This window comes from Siphateles boraxobius, unplaced genomic scaffold, assembly GCF_051911475.1.
Source record: "Siphateles boraxobius isolate OS27281-9 unplaced genomic scaffold, OSU_SipBor_1 86, whole genome shotgun sequence".
NCBI lineage: Eukaryota > Metazoa > Chordata > Actinopteri > Cypriniformes > Leuciscidae > Siphateles > Siphateles boraxobius.
In genome coordinates, this window is record NW_027509215.1 from 3,509,971 (window position 1) to 3,529,446 (window position 19,476).

The 19,476-nt window shown below is 38.1% G+C and overlaps 2 protein-coding genes and 1 long non-coding RNA gene across 9 annotated transcripts in view; 2 read left to right on the plus strand and 1 right to left on the minus strand.

Moving 5' to 3' along the window:
• nlrp1 (NLR family pyrin domain containing 1) overlaps positions 1 to 3,840 on the plus strand; it is a 33,780-nt gene extending 29,940 nt beyond the window's left edge. Inside the window, 1 exon segment of the mRNA XM_077221828.1 lies at positions 2,610 to 3,840. Within this exon segment, the coding sequence (XP_077077943.1) occupies positions 2,610 to 3,840 (1,231 nt within the window).
• On the plus strand, positions 1,497 to 2,027 carry LOC143731256 (uncharacterized). The gene is made up of 2 exons (XR_013200723.1): positions 1,497 to 1,528; positions 1,833 to 2,027. It is a non-coding gene; the product is annotated as an uncharacterized LOC143731256 (long non-coding RNA).
• A 209-nt stretch (positions 3,841 to 4,049) lies between the features above and the next one.
• gpsm2 (G protein signaling modulator 2) lies at positions 4,050 to 19,280 on the minus strand. Of its 7 annotated transcripts, none has more exons than XM_077221976.1 (15): positions 19,080 to 19,280; positions 15,244 to 15,583; positions 12,736 to 12,957; positions 12,113 to 12,248; positions 11,144 to 11,283; positions 10,929 to 11,052; positions 10,727 to 10,842; positions 8,469 to 8,624; positions 8,241 to 8,349; positions 8,006 to 8,135; positions 7,796 to 7,878; positions 7,480 to 7,653; positions 5,223 to 5,394; positions 4,900 to 5,138; positions 4,050 to 4,763 (listed from the first exon to the last, which is right to left on the minus strand). In XM_077221976.1, exons 2-15 carry the CDS (start codon positions 15,303 to 15,305, stop codon positions 4,614 to 4,616), a joined length of 2,013 nt encoding a protein of 670 aa, XP_077078091.1. In that variant the 5' UTR covers positions 15,306 to 15,583; positions 19,080 to 19,280; the 3' UTR covers positions 4,050 to 4,613. The 7 variants fall into 7 exon arrangements, with proteins under 7 accessions (XP_077078091.1, XP_077078090.1, XP_077078092.1 ...); XM_077221975.1 differs by having other exon boundaries at positions 11,144 to 11,279; positions 12,109 to 12,248; positions 19,080 to 19,269; XM_077221977.1 differs by having other exon boundaries at positions 11,144 to 11,279; positions 12,109 to 12,248; positions 15,244 to 15,324; positions 19,080 to 19,196.
• Positions 19,281 to 19,476: the final 196 nt, after the last annotated feature.

The window sequence follows — 19,476 nt, forward strand, 5'->3', positions numbered from 1 at the left end:
TCGTCTGCGATAAAGAAAGCAAACACCACGTGATCTGCCATGACTGACGTAATTGCAGCAAACTACGGCAGCCACAACGTGTCCGGCTTTATATCTCCGTTTGCAGCTCCTCCCCGCCTGCACGCGGCTACTCTCGCCGATCGCTTACATCCAGCCGCAGCCGATGTCGAACACACCTCTAATGTCTTGTACCTAAACATGTTATCACGTGGATGAATAATCATATGCAAATGATATGCAGATGAGGATATGCATAGTAAAACTAGGCGTTGTAAGCTCCTTATATGGTTGTTTCGGGGAGGAGACGCATGTGCGCACAGTCTTCCGCTGACTGGGATTTATAAAGTGAATTCTGCGCAGGTTCCGTCCTACGCACGGTTTTATAAGTCTGAATATTTTTTTGCGTAAGCCATTTTTGGCTTTCTGGCGCGCGTACACTTTAAGTAAGGATCCTACGCAGTACGCACAGTTTTATAAATGAGGCCCCAGAGGATACGGGCTTGATTCCTGCCGGTTCCTCAGTAAGAGCGGCGCGGGCAGAGTTTTGGGCGCTGCGACATATTAAATATATTACAAATAGTTTTTCAGCGTGAGAAATACAATGTGTGGCGGGAGAGCGTGACAAAAGACCGAAATGAGTGACTGTCACGCTCAATGCGTGACACTTGAGAGCCCTGCTACAATCAAATTCCTTGCGCCGCTACTGCATTCAGATAAGATGACGTAACATTAGAACAGCCTTCTATCTGTATCGTTTTGACTTCTTTGCTCTTTGTTTTTCTATTATTCTCGCTCAAAAACGGTCTTACGTTGCCCAACGTGAAGGCATTTAGAAACTCTGGTGGGGACAGCTTGAACACTCCTTTTTGCACACTTCTCGCAAATACTGAACCAGGAAGCTATTTCAATTTCTCAGCAGAGAGAGAGAAACCAAAACCTGTGTTTTGTATGAGTAATGTTATCTCTGTTTTTGAGGCAGACCAAGTTAATATCTTGAGATCCAGTCTCATACAATGACTTGAAATATCCAGTGACCACTTCCAGAGGACACACTTTTTATGTGGAGAGTCTTACCAGGAGCTTCACTTTTTTTCAACTGTTAGACTGAATTTGGGCTGGAGATTTGTATGATTTAGGCTGTTCTTGCTGTGTGTATTTGTGTTTGCAGGAAAATGACAGAAGCCAGTATTTCTGTGGCTGGGGATCAGGTCATCTGTCCAATCTGTCTGGATCTACTGAAGGAACCAGTGACGATTCCCTGTGTGGACATAGCTGTATTACAGACTACTGGAATAAAGAAGATCAGAAGAGAATCTACAGCTGCCCTCAGTGCAGACAGACCTTCACTCCAAGACCTGTTTTTGGGGAAAACATTGCATCTGAATATGTGGAGTGTGACATCTGTACTGAGGACACAGACAAGTCCGATCTCGTGTCTCTGAACCCTTACCGTCAAAATGAGCTCAAAGTAGATGCCACTGTTATTCAATTTTCTAAGATTCTTTTAGAGGCGGGTGATTGTTTGGAGGTGAGTTTTGAAAAGAGCTGAAAGAACATTTACAGGCTACTCCAGTCAGTCAGTGAAGAATCCAGTGCTGGGCCATTTTAGTTCTTTGAACCCCACTGGTAACAGGTTGTCTACTGGAAAGATCTGATTGAAATGACTAATTAAAATTGTTAGTTTATTGCTGATATATGATATTGCAAAATACCTTTGGAATATATTAAATACAACCCCATAACCAGCAAAGTTGGGACATTTTGTGAAATGCAATAAAATGAAGAATCTGTGATTAGTGTTAATTGAACCTTTATTTAACCTTCATGAGGAGGTGTATATTGGGACAGTACAGAGACATCAAGATTAAATGGAAGACAATGCCAGGCCTCATTCTGCACGTGCTTCATCAGAGTGGCTTCTTAGACACTACACACTAGAGTGGATGTGCTTGACTGGCCCGCCTGTAGTCCAGATTTGTCTCTTATTGAAAATATGCCAAATTTCTTTTAAGTAAAATGTGTATTCTATGCAGATTGTCTTTGTGAATTTTTTTCTTCATGTAGAGGTCACAAGGCATCAATATCCATCTTCCCTCCTCTTTTGATGATACACAAAAATCTGTCTCTCAGCTGAAAGACAAATTAGATAGATGGAATATAGAGAAGACATATGGAAGAGGTAAAGTTGTTTATTTACTTTTAGCATTTTTTTTCAGTGTGTTTATTAGTTTTAATGCAGTCTCTAGAGTCCCTATTTTAGGGTCACCAGTCGCTGATTTTGAAATAGTCACCAATTGGTACAAATCTAACGAAAACAAGATGTTTCCTACAAAAGATTGAAAAGCATAATGGTGATGGCATAATGGCATCTTTTATTTATTCTGGTTTCCTCCATGCTAATAAAGGAGGATGTGCAGTAAACACACTGACCAATGCACAGAACAGGACTGGAGACACAGTTGCAAGTAGAATATGGAGTGTCGTTTCAAAGGTTTTGAAATACCCGAAAGAGTGAGATCAATTTTATAAAAAAAATAAAAAAAACTTTTTGTATGTTTATCTTTCATACAAAGGTAATTTCATTTATCGTTATCATCTCTGTTCTCTAGACTGAACGTCTCTGCGCCTGAACCTTCTGAAATGAATCTTCACTGTCAGTCTTGTGTTCACAATGTTGACTGTGATCAGTGGGTTCACGTGGAGCCGTCAGTCTGTGCAGATGAAGGAGGGTCAAAGTTCAGCATCAGCACTCAGGCGGGTCGATTCGAGTGCATCAGGACCAGAATGCGATGGGTCTGTGCTGGTGACGTCACTCTCCAGTATCGTGAAGTGGATGGACGTTTCCTCAGTGCAGAGCTGGAGAGGCTTCAGTGTGAGCGAATTGGTCCAGTGATTGATGTGACTGTGATCTCAGGGAAACTGGAGGAGGCCCATCTCCCTCATTACGCCTGTTTAGCAGAGTCTGACCCCTCTCTCAAAGAGGCTGTGAAGCTCCTCAGTGTTGAAAATGAGGGAATAACCTTGGAATCAGTGGAGTTGACGCGTTTTCATGCCAGAATACTCCAACCATATTTTTCTCCTAAAACAGTGCTTATGAAACTAGGGATTCCAGTGAAAGTGCACTGTGATCTACTTATCTTCATGAAAACAAAGAACCCCATTATTCTCCATGTGTATTTTTTTCCATCAGATTCTGTTTTTGCAAAAATAATTAAAACAGAGGAAAAGCAGAGTCATCAAATTAAGTGTTCAAGACCTGAAACCCCACTGCAGATGATGAAAAGACACAGTCTTGAGGTTCCTGGTGCTTCTGTCCAACCGAAAGAGATCAAGTTAAGAGGTGACATCGAGCCAAACTTCTTTCAGGTCAAACAAACTCTGGCCGATGACATTAATATGACTCTCAGCCGAGTGGATGATCATAAATCAGTTTGGACTGCAACAATTTGGAAAGAATTAACCAACATCGATCTAAACAAAGCTGAGTCTTGTTGGTTTCAAAATGTGCAACTCCACAAAGAGACTCCACAAGTGGCTGTGAACTTTGATAAAGCTCAGTTTTTTGATAGAAATTGGAGTGATCTTATCAAAAGCGTTAAGAATGTGAATGCCGTTGCAGACAAACTTCTTCAGTGGCGAATCATTCATGAGGAAACATATTCTGAAATCACACATATGACTTTGACCAAAGAAGAAAGCATGAGAAAGATCTGCAGCATTGTGCGTAAAGGCAGTGTTGCTGTGAAGGACATTTTAATCTCAATTCTTCTGGAAGAAAATCCCAACCTTTTAAATCTTTTTCTAGATGACTGCACATGTAGTATTTTACATGATTTGTGAAATGACATGAAAACTACAGGCGATGCACTGGAGAAATTACTTTACTACAGAGTATTTGACTATTTTAGTCAAAACATGTTCATTGTTTGAATTAAAGAAAATGCTAATGGTCTACTTGTCTGTACAAATTAGATCACAAATCACTAAGACTGCTACAATATTTTCTTGTCTAATAAGAACATTGAATAAGGTGAGTGAATGTAAAAAAATGTTTCTGTACAGGTTTTATTTCTATACAGTTGTGTAGTCAATTAATCTCACTGTATCATACTTTGACATTTTAGGTACATTTTTAGTTTAACCACTTCTTTAATAATCTAAATGTAACTACAAAAAATAATACAGTAATATTTGTCATAATTACACATCTTATACTAATTGGAAGGTAACTAGTAGTAGAAACAATGTTAATTCAATAAATACAAACAAACTTGCAGTCTTGTATCAAAAGATACATTTGTGTGATTCACTATGGTGATCATAATCAAAGCAATACATCCTAAACTAAAACAAATGAAAATGTACAAAGAGCTTAAATCCAGTAAAAAAAATTACAATGTGTTATTTACAACGAAAGTACTTTTTTGCTCAGTACACAAAAACGAAATGTACACGAAATGCCATCCATAATCATTTACCAGATAATACAGTTCTGAGTGATGGCATGTAACCTGACCATCATTGTGTATTACCAGTGTGAGGTTTGTAGCACTTGTGCATGAAAATTAGCTAATTTCTGCATATGGAATTCAGAAGAGGGATTGCATGTTTGATCAGCGGCAGGAGGGCAGCGTGACTCTCTGCTCGTCCATTCTCTTAGCCTGTGAGCGCATGATGAGGCTGAAGAAGTCTTCATCCGGGACGGTGGGGCCACGGGTGGAGGGCAGAGGAGGGGCACACCGCTGATCATCCAGACGGGACCCCTGAGAGAAACAGAATGAGATAATGAGAGGAATGGATTAACTGGACCAATGGACTTCTTTCCTACAGCTGCTATTTTCCCCCAATTATTTTGCTACGAGAAGCCCATCTCTGGTTTATACAAACACATCGTCTCACCTGACACCTGACAAGCATGTCAAAGAACTGGTCGTCGGGTTCGGTGGCGTCTGTGCTGGCCAAGACCTGGCTGAGAATCATCCGTCTGCTGTTAATGCTGCTGTGTTCGGATAGGGTGCGCAGGCCGGGCAAACTGTTTCCTGTTCCTGCCCTCTGCTCGTCCAGCCTCCTACCCTGAGCACTCGCCAACAGTCTGAGAAACGGCTCCTGACCTGGAGTTGCAGCCGACTCTGAGAATGCTAGAGAGAGACAGAGAAAATTACATTTTTATTGCCACTTGATTGTCACATTAAAGAAAATAATGTGAAAAGAGAGTGCCTAACATTTCCTGATGGTTGTGGGAGGGGTGGAATTTGGGGAGGAGGAGCTAGAACTGACAGACACATGGCTCCTCCCATCCTGTACGGCACACCGCTGGTCATCCATCCTGTTGCTCTGGAAACGACTCAGTAAGTCAAAGAAACCCTCGTCTCCTAACATGTCTGTACTTCCACTCTGAGGGCAGAAAGGTCAAAGGTTAAAGGAAAAAACAACAACAACAACCTCTCAGTTCTCTATGAAGAACTGGGAACACATGCTCAATTTTGTAACCAGTACTTTCAATTTATGAACTTTTCTCAAGAACAAACTGTTCCATCATTTTAACAATTTAACACAAAGAAATATTATTAGAGCAAGTTACTCTCCACATAAACTAGTAAAACATTTTAAAAAAAGAAAAGAAATCATAATATGATGTATTTCTTTCTTATATATACACTGTACATTTAAAAAGTTACAAAAAATAAAATGATAATCTTTTAGTGAATTAAAATAAAACTGAAATAAAATATAAATATTAGACTTACACTTGAATGAAAATTATAAATCTTTCATTGGCAACTAACTGAAATAAAATAAATGAAAGCTAAATGGAGAATAAAAACAAAAACTAATAAAAATGACAAACAATAAAATCACTCAAAAAAAAAAAAAAGAGAATTCAAAATATGAATACAATAACAGTAAATAAATAATACTTAAATAACACTACTACCCAACAAGGCTATGGTTCTGACAATATGATGCAAAAAAAACTTAACTTGAATGTGAGTTTGTGGTTGATTTTGGTTATTATTTAACGTGATCATGTAGTCTATGTGATGGTGATTTATTTGGAATAATGTGCACACAATCATGCTTATTTGTGCAATCATGCACAAATAAGATCCGGAATGACAATTAAGAAATTAAAGTAATTTTGGTAACACTTTACAATAAGGTCTCATTTTAGTTAATGCATTAAAGGGATAGTTCACCCAAAAATGAAAATTCTGTCAGTATTTACTCACCCTCATGTTGTTCCAACCCCGTAAGACCTTCGTTCATCTTCGGAACACGAATTAAGATATTTTTGATGAAATCTGAGAGCTGGATCACTCCTCCATACTAGTCCATAGGCTTCTTCAGGGATTGAAACTTGCCAGCCCCGAAAAGTCATTAAAGACATCGTTAAAATAGTCCAAGTGACTACAGTGGCTCAATCTTAAGTTTATCAAACGACGAGAATACTTTTTGTGCGCAAAAACAAACAAAAATGACAACTTTATTTCAACTTTTCATTTCCTTCTCTATGGGCCTCTAGTCAGTTAACTTAGTGTAATTGTTTAGAGCTACGTCATACGTAGGCTCACTATTGGCCGACGCTGGTCATGTGTGTGATGCGTGTGACGTACAACAACAGAAGCTCCACGCTTTTACACTAGTGAACTGACTCGAGGCCCACAGAGAAGGAAATGAATAGTTGAAATAAAGTCGTTATTTTTGTTGTTGTTTTTTGCGCACAAAAAGTTTTCTCGTCGTTTGATAAATTTAGGATTGAGCCACTGTAGTCAACTTGGACTATTTTAACAATGTCTTTAATAACTTTTCGGGGCTGGCAAGTTTCAATCCCTGAAGAAGCCTATGGAGGAGTGATCCAGCTCTCAGATTTCATCAAAAATATCTTAATTCGTGTTCTGAAGATGAACGAAGGTCTTACGGGGTTGGAACAACATGAGGGTGCGAATTAAGAATTAATTCCCTTTAAAGGGATAGTTCACCCAAAAATGAAAATTCTGTCATCATTTACTCACCCTCATGTTGTTCCAAAACTGTATGAGTTTCTTTCTTCTGTTGAACAAAAATAAGTTATTTTGAAGAATGTTGGTAACCAGACAGTTGATGGTAGCCATTGACTTCCAAAGTATTTTTTTCTTTCCTACTATGGAAGTCAAAGAATACCGTCAACTGTCTGGTTACATTCTTTAAAATAACCTCTGTATTTAACAGGAAAAAGAAACTCATACCGGTTTGGAACAAATTGAGCGTGAGTAGATGACAAAATTGAATTTTTTGGGAACAAACTTTTGTTAATGTTAATAAAAATAAATCATGTTCATGTTAGTTCACAGTTCATTAACTGTTAACAGATAGAACTTTTGATCTTAAAAATATCAGTAAATGCTGAGATTAACATTTACTATGATTAATAAATGCTGTACAAGTATTGTTACCGTAATTTGAGTATTTTATTTGTTTTAGTAAATGTGCTGAAAGTACTTTGTTCTGCGGAGCTTCCCGGGTGTTGCTGGTATCCTGCAGGATTTTACTGGAGCTACTCTGTAACTTGTGCTTTTTTCCTCGGAAACGATTGACAAAAGAGAGCTTTGAGGATGACTTGGCCATTGTGGATTTGGACTGCTTGAAGAGGATGTCACTTGTCCACTTCTGACCCTGCAGGACAAAGATTCAATTACTCTATGAATGCCGACATCAGAAAACATGGATTTATGCTTGATGATGAATCAAATAAATACACTACTGATTGAACTAAGGGTACAGCGCAAGAAGGATTTCAACATTCAGCTGCACTCACATTCATGTTGATCTTGTCAGGTGTGAGTTTCAGCAGCTCTAGGTTCTCCATACTGTGCCGTCGGCTCATCCTGGGTCTGGCTCCTGGAAAAAACAACAATACTGACTCAAGACAATGGCCAAAAACTTGTTTATTCTTCATTACAACTTTATTGTTGGGAACAAGTATACATAAGAGGCTGAGATGCTACTTCTGAAGGAAGTGATATACCGTGCAGGTTGTAGTCGATCTCTTTGTTCTCCGACAGGACTGAATTGTTTGTGCTGTAACTGACGCCAAGCACCATCTGAAGATCGGAGACGTTCATGCGAGCAGTGAGCTCACCACTACGATCTCCAGTCTGTATAAAAGACAATAAGGGCATTTCTATAAAAAAAACCCATCACTTTAGCTATCATTATGTTTGCTTGTAGTTAAATGTCTAGCTACCAATAAGTGTACGTACCTCCTTTGAGATTTCTAAGTGCTTCTCTGCGAAGTGCATAGCCTGGTCATGATTCCCTAGTGCTGTATGTGCGTTACCCAAACTCCAGCAGGCCCTTCCTTCACCGATCCTGCAGAAAACACATTCTCTATACTTATTATGCAAATAATTACACCTCAAGAAAAGATAATTGCACACAAGTTTTGTATTTAAATACAAAATACTAATACTACTAATGCGTGAAAGCACCTGTCGTTGAGGTCCTGAGCGATGATGAGATGTTTGAGATGGTAGTCGATAGCTCTCTCATAGTCCTGCAGCAGTGTGTACGTGTTACCCAGACTGTAGCAGGCCTGAGCCTCCACCGCCAGATCCTTCAGCTGCCGAGCCAACTGCAGAGCCTTCCTGCACTCAGAACACTATCACTGTCAGAGCTCAGACACAACCACAGCACAGGGGTTTTAAAATCAAATGTAAGGATTTAAGTTAAAATAAAATTAATATTGTATGTTCAAACAAAATCCCATGCAACCTCAAAATAAATCACATATATTAAACTGCTGGGGCACACATTCAATGACAAAACAGTGTAACTCAAGACATGTTTTATTCAATACCAAACATGCATATGTGTTGAAATTGGTTTATGTATTGGTATATCAATATATATGAATGAGAGGTTGAATATTGGATTTTGCTAATATGATAACGCGTTTAAAGAAAGGCAATAAAAAGATCATTGTTCTGACAGTAGTAAAAATCAAACGTGTTAAATAATAGAAACTTTTCACATTTCCGGGTTTCTCATAAGCGAAAGTCGTCATAGCTGGGTAACCTTCTATAGCGGTAAATGAGAGAGCGCATTAAAATATAGAGAGATTGATAATGGCAATCAGAAGAGAGAAAGATGTCAATTTTACCATCACTCCCATGGCCGTTGTATTACAAAACACCCTCACCAGCAGCATTAACTAGTTTTGAGTAATTTTATGCAAATGTAATATAATACAAAATATAGTGTTATAAATATACATATATTTAAAAAATAAAATAAAAATGAAAATGTAAAAATACTTTGCAGGTTTTAAGATACTGATGACAGTTAAAACGCATCATCACAATCTGTGAAAAGGGTTCATATTCGTAGTCTTTCCTTCCTGTGACAGAATGGCCCAGAGAAAAGCTACAAGAGTTTACATTAAATTAAATGCCAGACAGTTTAATGTGTAACCAAGAAAAGCAATAATATCCAGAAGAAAAATATATGCAATTAATTTAATTCTAAACATCTAATAAAAATAAATAAAAATACACTTCAAATTAAAAAAAATTCTAAAGATGTTTTCTGTCATCACCCTGGTCTATGTTCAAGTGTTCACTTTTCCATTAAGATTAGTTTTAGTTATTTGATGCTATAAAAATGGGATGAATGTCATGATCGACAGCTTTGCATGATGAGTCTGCAGGAGAGGGAGTATGTGCGGGAACCTGAAACAGTGGCTCCTCCTCAGGATCACTACTGCACAGGCTCAAAGTGACATGGGAAATTTACTACTGACGGCAACTACCGTTTCTGGGATATTTTGGCTTAATTTTTCTACACTGGATGGAAATGGAATCAAACTTTTTACCTGAACCCTGAACTAACTTTTTTTTAAAAGAAAAACCCAAGACAGACCCTATAAAATTAGACCCGGACTAATCGAGAAATCGATAATAACATTGTCAGAGAACTATTTAATATGCATTGTTTTAAATAATAAAATATTGTTAAACTCACTATAATGGAAAGCTTAATGAAAATTTGGCATACATTATATATTTAAAAAAATATATATAATTTGTGTTCTACCATTTAAGTTACACCATGTCTACACCGGAACAGCTTGAGGCTCTCTACACTGGACGACCGTTGCAAATCCATTTGTACTTTGTGTCAGAAGTAGCATGAGATTTTACTGCATGTCAAAAGTTTAACTGGGCACCAGTTTACTGTTGGGAATTTGTAGTGTCATTTCCAGTGTAGACAGCATCACTGATTATATCGGGTTCTGTTTCCCTTTGTCATGTTGCATCGCAGGTTTGAGTCTGGTATAGACACTGTGTTATTTAAGACTTTATATGAACTTTAATTTGATTACACTGAATTTAAGACTTTTCAGGACCCAGGGAAAAATCCATATCAAACTTCTACACTAAGCGCAACCGTTATTGAGAAGAGTCACGCCTTAACAGCTAGAGGCTGTCTACATTGGACGTGACAAAGCGACCATTGCAAATCCATTGATCCTTCAAGACAGAGGTAGCGTAGACACTTGGAGTATGTCAGAAATAGAATGGGGCATCAGTTTACTGTATGGTAATTTATCAATTGTAGACACTGATTATAATGGGTTCTATTTTCTTTTGCGCTGCTCCTGTCAGGTGTAGAAACTGTGTAACTCCGTCTCAACAGGCCTGTAATGCGCTCTCTCTCTCTCAAAAAAGATTTAAAATGTCGCCCTCACCTGTAATGTTCTGCAGCCCTCTCAAACTCCCCAAGGAATATGCAAGCATTTCCAAGGTTGCAGTAAGCTCTCCTTTCTGCAGACCGGTCACCAAACTCTTTAGCAATAAGCAGACGCTGGGAGACAAACGGTTCACACACAGTGCAGTGTGAGTGCTTTTGCACTGCCTTACACAGTTTACTTTATGACACAGAACACTCACCTGTTCATGAGAGGCCACTGCATCCCTGAAGTTTCCTAGCAGGTAGTATGTGTTCCCCAGGTTTCCGTAAGTTCTCCCCTGTGCTGCTCGGTCTCCAAGCTCCTTCACAATACACAGGTCCGCCCTAAACAATTGGAGAAAGGAAAGAGGATGTAAAAACTCTGTTCCACAAATGCAAACAATGTCCACTTATGTGGTGTTGTTGGGACATTTACTCGTAGTATTCAGCGGCTTTTTGAAGTGCTGTCGTGACCTCCTCAGGTAAGTCTCCAGGTTCTGCTCCGCTCCAGCAGACGCTCTTTCCTTTGGCATGGAACACATTTCCAAAATTATAAAGTGCTCTGGCCTGCCCTACCTGTAGTAAAAAAGCAAATTAAATAAGAGAATCAAACAAACAAAAACCCAACATACTACTAAAGCATGTGAACCCAAGATGTTAATCTCCAAGTACCCAGGTGCACTTCACAGAACTTCCTCTCATTAAGCTAACAAAAATAAATTTCGAATTAACAATTTACTACTTTGACTTTAGGGTAAACCACAACCTAGTCATTTACACAACTATATGATTGAAATATTCAGCAATGATTATTTTACATTTACGACAAGTTTTATATAATTAAAGCATTAAATGGATAGTTCACCAAAAATGAAAATTCTTTCATTAATTACTCACCCTCATGTCGTTCAAAACCCATAATGCTTTCGTTCATCTTCGAAACCCTCCATTGACAGCTATGCAACTACCACTTTAACGCTTTAAAACGTTCATAAAGACATCGTAAAACGAATCCATATGAATTGAGTGGTTTAGTCCAATTTGTTTTTCGAAGAGACTCGATCGCTTTATATGATGAACAGATAAAATGAAGGCTTTCATTCACATATGGGTGAAGTATCCCTTTAACCAGATCCTGTCTGGATCTATTATTTTACTGATTGTTAACGCATTTGATTTGTTTGTCAGTTTGCAAGCTCATTTTTCCAAACAATTGCGTAACTTTCTGTTGCAGCTCTAATAATATTGTTTCATCAGGAGGAATTGCTATTCATAGTGTTTTTCATTTGCAAAGTCGCTTTAGATGAAAGCATTATTGAATAATGCTAAATTAATAAATGTAAAATTTAATATATTCCATTATGGTAAGCTATGGTCTATTGTGTTGATTAAATAGATCACTCACCTTGTCACCCAATTCCCTGGCAATATCTAAATGTCTCTGGCAGCAGACCACTGCCTCATCAAAGCGTCCCAAAACCTTTAATGTGTTGCCCAGGTTACCGCTGGCTTTGGCCTCACCAAGCCGATCCCCGGTGGTCCTGAGAGAACAAATCAGTACTTAGTGCTGTCATTAAAATTCAAAACAAAATATTATACAATTATCATTAAAAACAATCATTTGGGGGTCGATTCAGTATTCGTGATGTCTGGGCGTGCACGCACACAAAACTTCTCACACAGAGAGTACTAAATTGAGTTCTCTTTCGCATCTTCTTGTGCTTTAATATTTAAATCGGCAAGGCTTAAAAACACATGTAAAAGATAGACTTTTGTGACGATGCAGCACTAGCTCGAACGGGACAGTGACATTTCCGTCAATTGTCCTGAGCGTCATTCATGCTGGCAGTCGAATATTGTCAAGCCTGCTATATTTTGTACTGAGTTGTATTATACAACTCAGTGCCTTGCCTTCAGTTAATTACACAAAACAATCAGTAATCTTACTGGCCCCAAACAGTTGAACAGTAGTGTAGTATACTGTAGGTCTCTGGATACATCAATTTCTAAAAAGTTGTGCGAGTATACCTAGTTAGTGTAAGATCATGGTGGTGGAACTCCAGAGCTTTACTATAGTCTTGCAAGTGGAAGTAGGCATTGCCCAGCTGACTGTAGATGGCGCTTAGGACCTGCAGGTCTTCTGTGCCAACCTGCATGGCGGCCTCGAAGAAAGAAACGCCGGCGCCGTAATCCCCGCCCTTGCACAGACGCTCCCCCTCCAGAGCCAGGTCCAAACAGGATGCCTCCATCCTGCAGAGGGCAGCACAAACTATTGTTTATTGTTTTTTAATGGCTCAGCATGAACATCAGTAGAAATAAAATAAGATAGGATGGCGTGATTTTTTTTCCCAAACCACTTCAGTGGAAATCCCGCCCTGCAGCCGATTTAAAAGTTTTCATTGGTCATGTCAATCACTGTACTGATTGCCTACACCAAACACTGATCCCTAAACCTACCCGTCACTGTAACCTAAACCAATGAAATCGGCTGCAGGGCGGGATTTCCGCTGAAGTGGTTTGGGAAAAAAAATCACGCGATAGGATGTGGTCATTATGGAAGCATACAAAATACCCACACAGTGCAAAGGACACCACTCCATTTATGAGTCTGACATATTCATAATCAAACACTGGGAAAATTCAACTAAAGATGACATGAAATGGCTGCCATGACAAGCTATTGATTTCTTTGTGCTGGGAAATGTGCTCATCATGCAAGATCTATTTCTGGATCTATTTTTTTTATATTTTAAAAAGTTGAAACTTCAAATGAGAGACTAAGGTTTAAATTTATCTCCATTCCTTATGTAAACCAAGGAAATATAAAATGTATTATTGTGGCCTTATAATAGGTTTATAAAACTTATAATTTATAAAAACTTAAATAATTTATAAAAACTTAAATAATTTATAAAACTTATTAACTAATTTATAAAACAAAGAATAACAACGACACATTTTTTGCACACATTTTTAAGTTGATTTCAGGCTGTTCATATTTCATTAGTGCCACTGATATGTTATGGTATACGTCAAAATCACACATCTATGGATTATTCTCACGTTAGTATTATTAATCTAATACTGGTCAGCATAGGGTCCTTAAAACTCCTTGCAACTTAATTTAATCTAACAAGTTAAATGGTAAAAAGAATCAACAGAAAAATCCTTCAACAAAAACTCCAATACTGCATAATAAATGTGGCCTTGCAAATATTTAACCACTATTTCATGGTAGATTAATCCCTACACATAATAATAACTAGCCTGTTAGAGTTTGTAGAGGCCCTACCTGGTGCCTCCCCGCCTCACACAACCAAAGAAAACAGGACATGTGAAAGGCATCTAAAATGCTTTGTTGTCTCCTTAAAAAGTCCTTTGATTGGGCTGTAATCTCCAAAACCAACCGTCCCAAACATACATACATCACGATGAGGCTGCCAATCAACCAAATTCTTCAGCAGGAATTACACTACAGACTCAAAGATTTAAAAAAGAATATTCTACACAGCAGTTGTCCATCATACAACGTCACAATGGACGTTTTTGAGGGCAGAGGTTGAAGATGGCTTTGGCAAAAACTGTCATGCTCAGCACTTGAACAGATAATCTGATTGTGTTTCTGCTTTCCACTGTCGTGTGTGATTAGCGCACACCGATAGAGGAACACTAGTGAGATTAGACCCGCTGCGTTCGCTTCTGATGTCATGAAACTTGCAATGCAATGATCATTTCATCACGGGACTGATCAATACACTACACCATTTAGAGTCAAGTGCGTTTATTTAGAACATAAATTTCATAATTTGCATAAAAGACGCTCAGAAAAAGTGAATGCAGTTACAACTGATCTCTGAAAATTAATACAAATTAGTATTACTACAAACTTGACGTAACTCAAATAAATTTAGTTTTGTACAATGGATTCACAATTTAAATAAGTATATGCTCTCAGAGATGGCCTAAGCTTAATTGCTATGAGTGACAGATGTTTGCCGTGGACTGACGAAAAGATAAAAACTAACACAACTCAAGGGTTGCAGAACAGAATATTGATAATCATCATAATTGATTCAACCGTTATTAAATATTGAGCAAATTAAGGCACACTTGCTTGCTTTCTCTCTCTCTCTCTCTCTCTCTCATGACAATAAAATCCACATTTATACCACCTTGAAAATGTCAAAACAAAAACCTTGTTTCAGATCCAACATTTCACAACTAGATCTCTTTCACAATATACAATCATTCAAATTCAGTCAAACACCTTCCCAATTAAAACTTAATTTTCAAAAATGAAGTGAGATGAAGTTAAGACAAGCAATGATTTATTGAATAAATGAACAGTTTCATTTCCTTATATCTATTTTTTTAGGTGGAGACAAAGGACATGTTTGTAGCCTGTTAATCTAACACAGTGCTAAATAAAACTCAATGATTAAGTGGTATGTAAATACACTAGACTAATACTGGACAAAGACCTTAAAAGGCGCATCACAACTACAACAAAATGTAATTCAAGTGTCGCAAGCCTACCTGTAGTGGACAAAGGTTCGGTTCTCATTCTGCATGCTAAGCACTGCACTGCTCACAGCCATTGAAGAGCATTATGAAGTACTGATCCCAGCCAAGTCCAGAAAGTAATCCATCAAAGAAGAATAGTGAATAGAATCCCAGAAAAAAAAAAAAGTAATTTGTTTTTTGGAACTTTCGTTTTTGCAAACACTTCAGAAGTCTCTGATGTTTTCCAGTGGTGGAGTCCAGTGCGATACAGATGAGCTTATCCAGACTTATATTCACCACAGCAGTGGGTCTGGGAAGTGTGTGTTTGTGTGTGTTGTTGTGTGTTTTGTCCAGGATGTTCTTCCGGAGCTCTCTGTGAAGAGAACACAAGATGTCGAGTGTGAACCCTCATTCTGTGCGTAATGCCATGGTAACACCCACTGAGCGGCAGACAAATGCAAGGGAGGCAGATATTAAGTGTGTGTGTGTGTGTGTGTGTGTGTGTCAGCACAGCAGCGTTGTGTATGTGAAAGCTAAACCAAGGGAGCCCAACAACAAGAGAGAAAGCAATAGCAATCAGCCCATACACAGCTGATTATTTGCCATGCATGCAGAGCAGGCCCGTACAAAAGCACGAACAAACATTTTCTTGTTTGTAAAAAGAAAATAGTTTTGTTCACCATTCTCTTACAAATACACACAGATGTAAAATAATTATAGTAGAAAAAATACCATTTTCAACTCTAATGGTGAGTGTCGGTCACTTTCAAACATATTACACCTCTGTGACATTTGGAAAGCTGGTTTGTCATTGCCAAACTAATCCAGAAACAAGATAATCAGCTTGAGGAACAATAGAGACATGTTCACTAAAACATTCAGTCTGTATACTTATATTTGTGCAAATAATGCACAATGTTGTTGTTATGGTCTGTTATATTTTCTTGTGCATAAAGTCACAACGAAATGGAACTTGCGACAGATCTTTCTTCAGTAAGGTGAGGTGACATACTTTTGAGTGTAACAGATTATTGTAAATGAAAACAATTAGGTCAAGGACATTGTTCTTCTATTCTATCCATTGGCTAGCCTGACGTCATCATACTCAGATTCTAGTCAGAATGTGAATCTGATACTGCTCCATTGGGCTGTGATTATGGGGCGTGTGTCAACCGAACCAGGAAATAAAAGGCCTCTGCACTCAATTGGATAGACCTAGAACCAATCAGAGCAATGGAGTAAGTGGTGTATGTTGAGCGATAGATTAAAGTTGATAGATTAAACTTTTTCCGAATCCCGTAGTAGGAAGGACGGCAAAAACATCTTTCACGCCATCGACAAATGCCTTGCCCTTGATCGCGGTTCTCTGTTCCTCTTTTAAAATGAATGCGCTGTCTTTAACTTCTATTACACACACGATAGCGGAATATACACAACTCAATTCTCCAGCGGCAGCCATGAATTCAACCCAAGCGCTCTTTGAGACATGGATGGTTACTGGGTACGTTACCGTTGCTCATCTGTCCATCATCGTATAAGGCCCGCCCTAACAATTTGATTGGTCCAAACAATTTTTTGTTCGGGCATAATAGCTCCTCAACGGATCGAGTCCAGACCGAACTTCCCGACCCTAAAAATTTTGTGGGCGGGGTTCGGGCTGGCATCCAGGCTATCCATTGGCTGCACTCAAAATTGAATGCGCACCTTGCAGTTGATTGTGGAAAAGACAAGGTATATATATATAAGAAGATTGAAAGATTGGAGAAGTCCAGCATACGTCACCACAGAGAGAAGTCTGTTATTTTCCTTCAAAGTTACTTTTTAATTAAAAATTACGAGGTCAAATAAAATTATTAACATTTGAATCATTCACAATAAGATCTATAACATGCCTTTACAAAATAGGGCGAATTTACATTTCAAGCTGACTTTAATGTGTATTAAAATCAACATGAAATATTGTTGTTGTTTTTTTTGGGGTAGGGGGGGTAGAAAATCCCATTCCCTTTCATCAAAGGGAAATGGACTTTTAAAGTTATAAACCATTAAAACCAGATCTTCTGTAAGCTACAAGGTTGTTAGTCGATGTATGGTTTTGTTGAAGCCATCTTCCCCCATTATTTCAACTTTCAATAATCGTGTTTAACAACAGAATGCTGATAAGAAACGAAAATATGTATAGAATAAGAAACTCTGATTCTGCAGAGAAATCTCCACCAATCTGAGAATCGAGACAAGTAAATCACATCAAAAGATATTTTTAACGCTCACCCATTCTCATGAAGAATTTCAAATGATGTAATAGTCAGTCTCCTCCTATGTTCTCAAAGTACTTCAATATTTTTGCAATGCTTAATGGAATTGTTTCAGTCTGTATTTGCTTTAATGAGTTTTCCCCTCATTAAAGCAATTGTATAGTCATATTTTCAAATATTTTTAAGTTTGTAAAGTTGAGATTCACCTCATTGTTGGTTGTTTTGGTTCATGCTTATAACTCTTTAAAATGGAAAGTTAAAAAAAGAAAGAAATCCATATGGAAAAAGTTCTTCTGGAATCAAGGCTGCAAAAAAAGTGGCTGGCACATTTGCACTCTCTTTTTATTTTTTAATCAATCAGAAATTGATTAAATCAGAAACACTGGTCTCTATAATAAAATAAAAAAACTCCCAGACTTAAGTCTAAACAGCATAAATCAGAACAAGATAAACCTTGGTAAATGGGCAAGAGCAATATTTTCTTGATGAGGAGGACGACAACAACAGAGAAACACTCACACTCAGTCTCAAACAAGAGAACTGAAAAACTGCCTGTTAAAACATGTCACAACTTCTGTGCCAAAGACCTTCAAATCCATTGTATTCTCTTTCTTCGTTCTGAAGAACAAAATGACAATAAAACACAGAGTCAGTTACAAAACTGGCTTGTGTGTAATAATTCTAACAGAAAAACAGCTGTGTGGTTCTCATAGTACCTCAGATGCAGGTTAGCTTGACAAGATGAGGCATGAATAGGCCTAGAGGTTAGAAAGACGACAACAAGCTGCACCTTCCATGACACACAGGAAAGATGACTTCACTGTCATCACATTATGCATGACTGTCACTTGACAGCATTTACTGAGGTAGCTTTAAAGACCCTTTATACACACTTGTAAGCAGTTACAACTTACAAGTAAACATTCGTCAAATTCAACAGAGTTTTCCACTGCATTGTGCCAGGAGAATAGGTTAGGTATGTTGGCCATGTTAACATTTTGATTAAGAATATGGTCTGAATAAAGACAACTTAGATAGAAAGGTATATGTTTAAACGTTAATAATGAATAGAAACTGTAACGTTACTGTATGCCCAAGCAAAACCTATACTTCTGGAAAAACAACAGCAAAAAACAGAAGCGAAAAACACGTGTCAGTCGTCATTCATAAAGCAGTAAGTTAGTCTCACTCCCATAGCAAATAGTGAAAGAAAGCCCAGGATTAAGCAAGAACAATATTTATACAATCCATATCGAAGGTATAAAGCACGTAAAAACACCAAGCTTGAACATGCGTAACACTGACTTCAGTGCAACTTACTGTAAGTTACAAACCTAAAGTTAAACAAAACCAGAGAGGAAAAGCACAAACATTGCAATATTGCTTGTAGAATAATCCAAACGAATTACCATATTATCGATCTAGGGCACAGTACAAATTATTTTTTTTAAATAAATAAAACAACCCGTGTTCCATTTTAATGGAATCATAATATGCAAGATCTCCGCGCGCGCTGAAGTTTAAATTTCGGCTTTTCATTTGATATGATCCGTTTGATGTGACGTGCTGCTCTATCTTAACGGCCGTTACGGGACAAACTTCAGTCATACTCACTTAAACAGCTCCGATTCCCCACCAATCCTTCTCTCGGTTCCTTGTCTTACAACCAACAGAACCAATAACACAAATCAGTTAAATCCGAACATGTTGTTAGAACCGATGACCTAAAACTGTTACTGTTCGCGTTTAAATTAATACTTCTGACTCATCGAAGCAGTTTAGTGAGAAAACTTTACACAAACCCGGACAAAGGGGGCGTGGGGATGCGTGGTTGTAACTCGACTGGCCAATCAGAGCACAGGATTCAAATATAACCACTCCCCGTATGAATCACCCATAGAATCACCAATGAAATTTGAATGTTTTATCGTTCTACTTCTTGTCGAAAAACACTGTTTTACTCGAACTCCACTCCTTCAGCAAGAGACTGTTTTTATTCAGCTTTAATTGC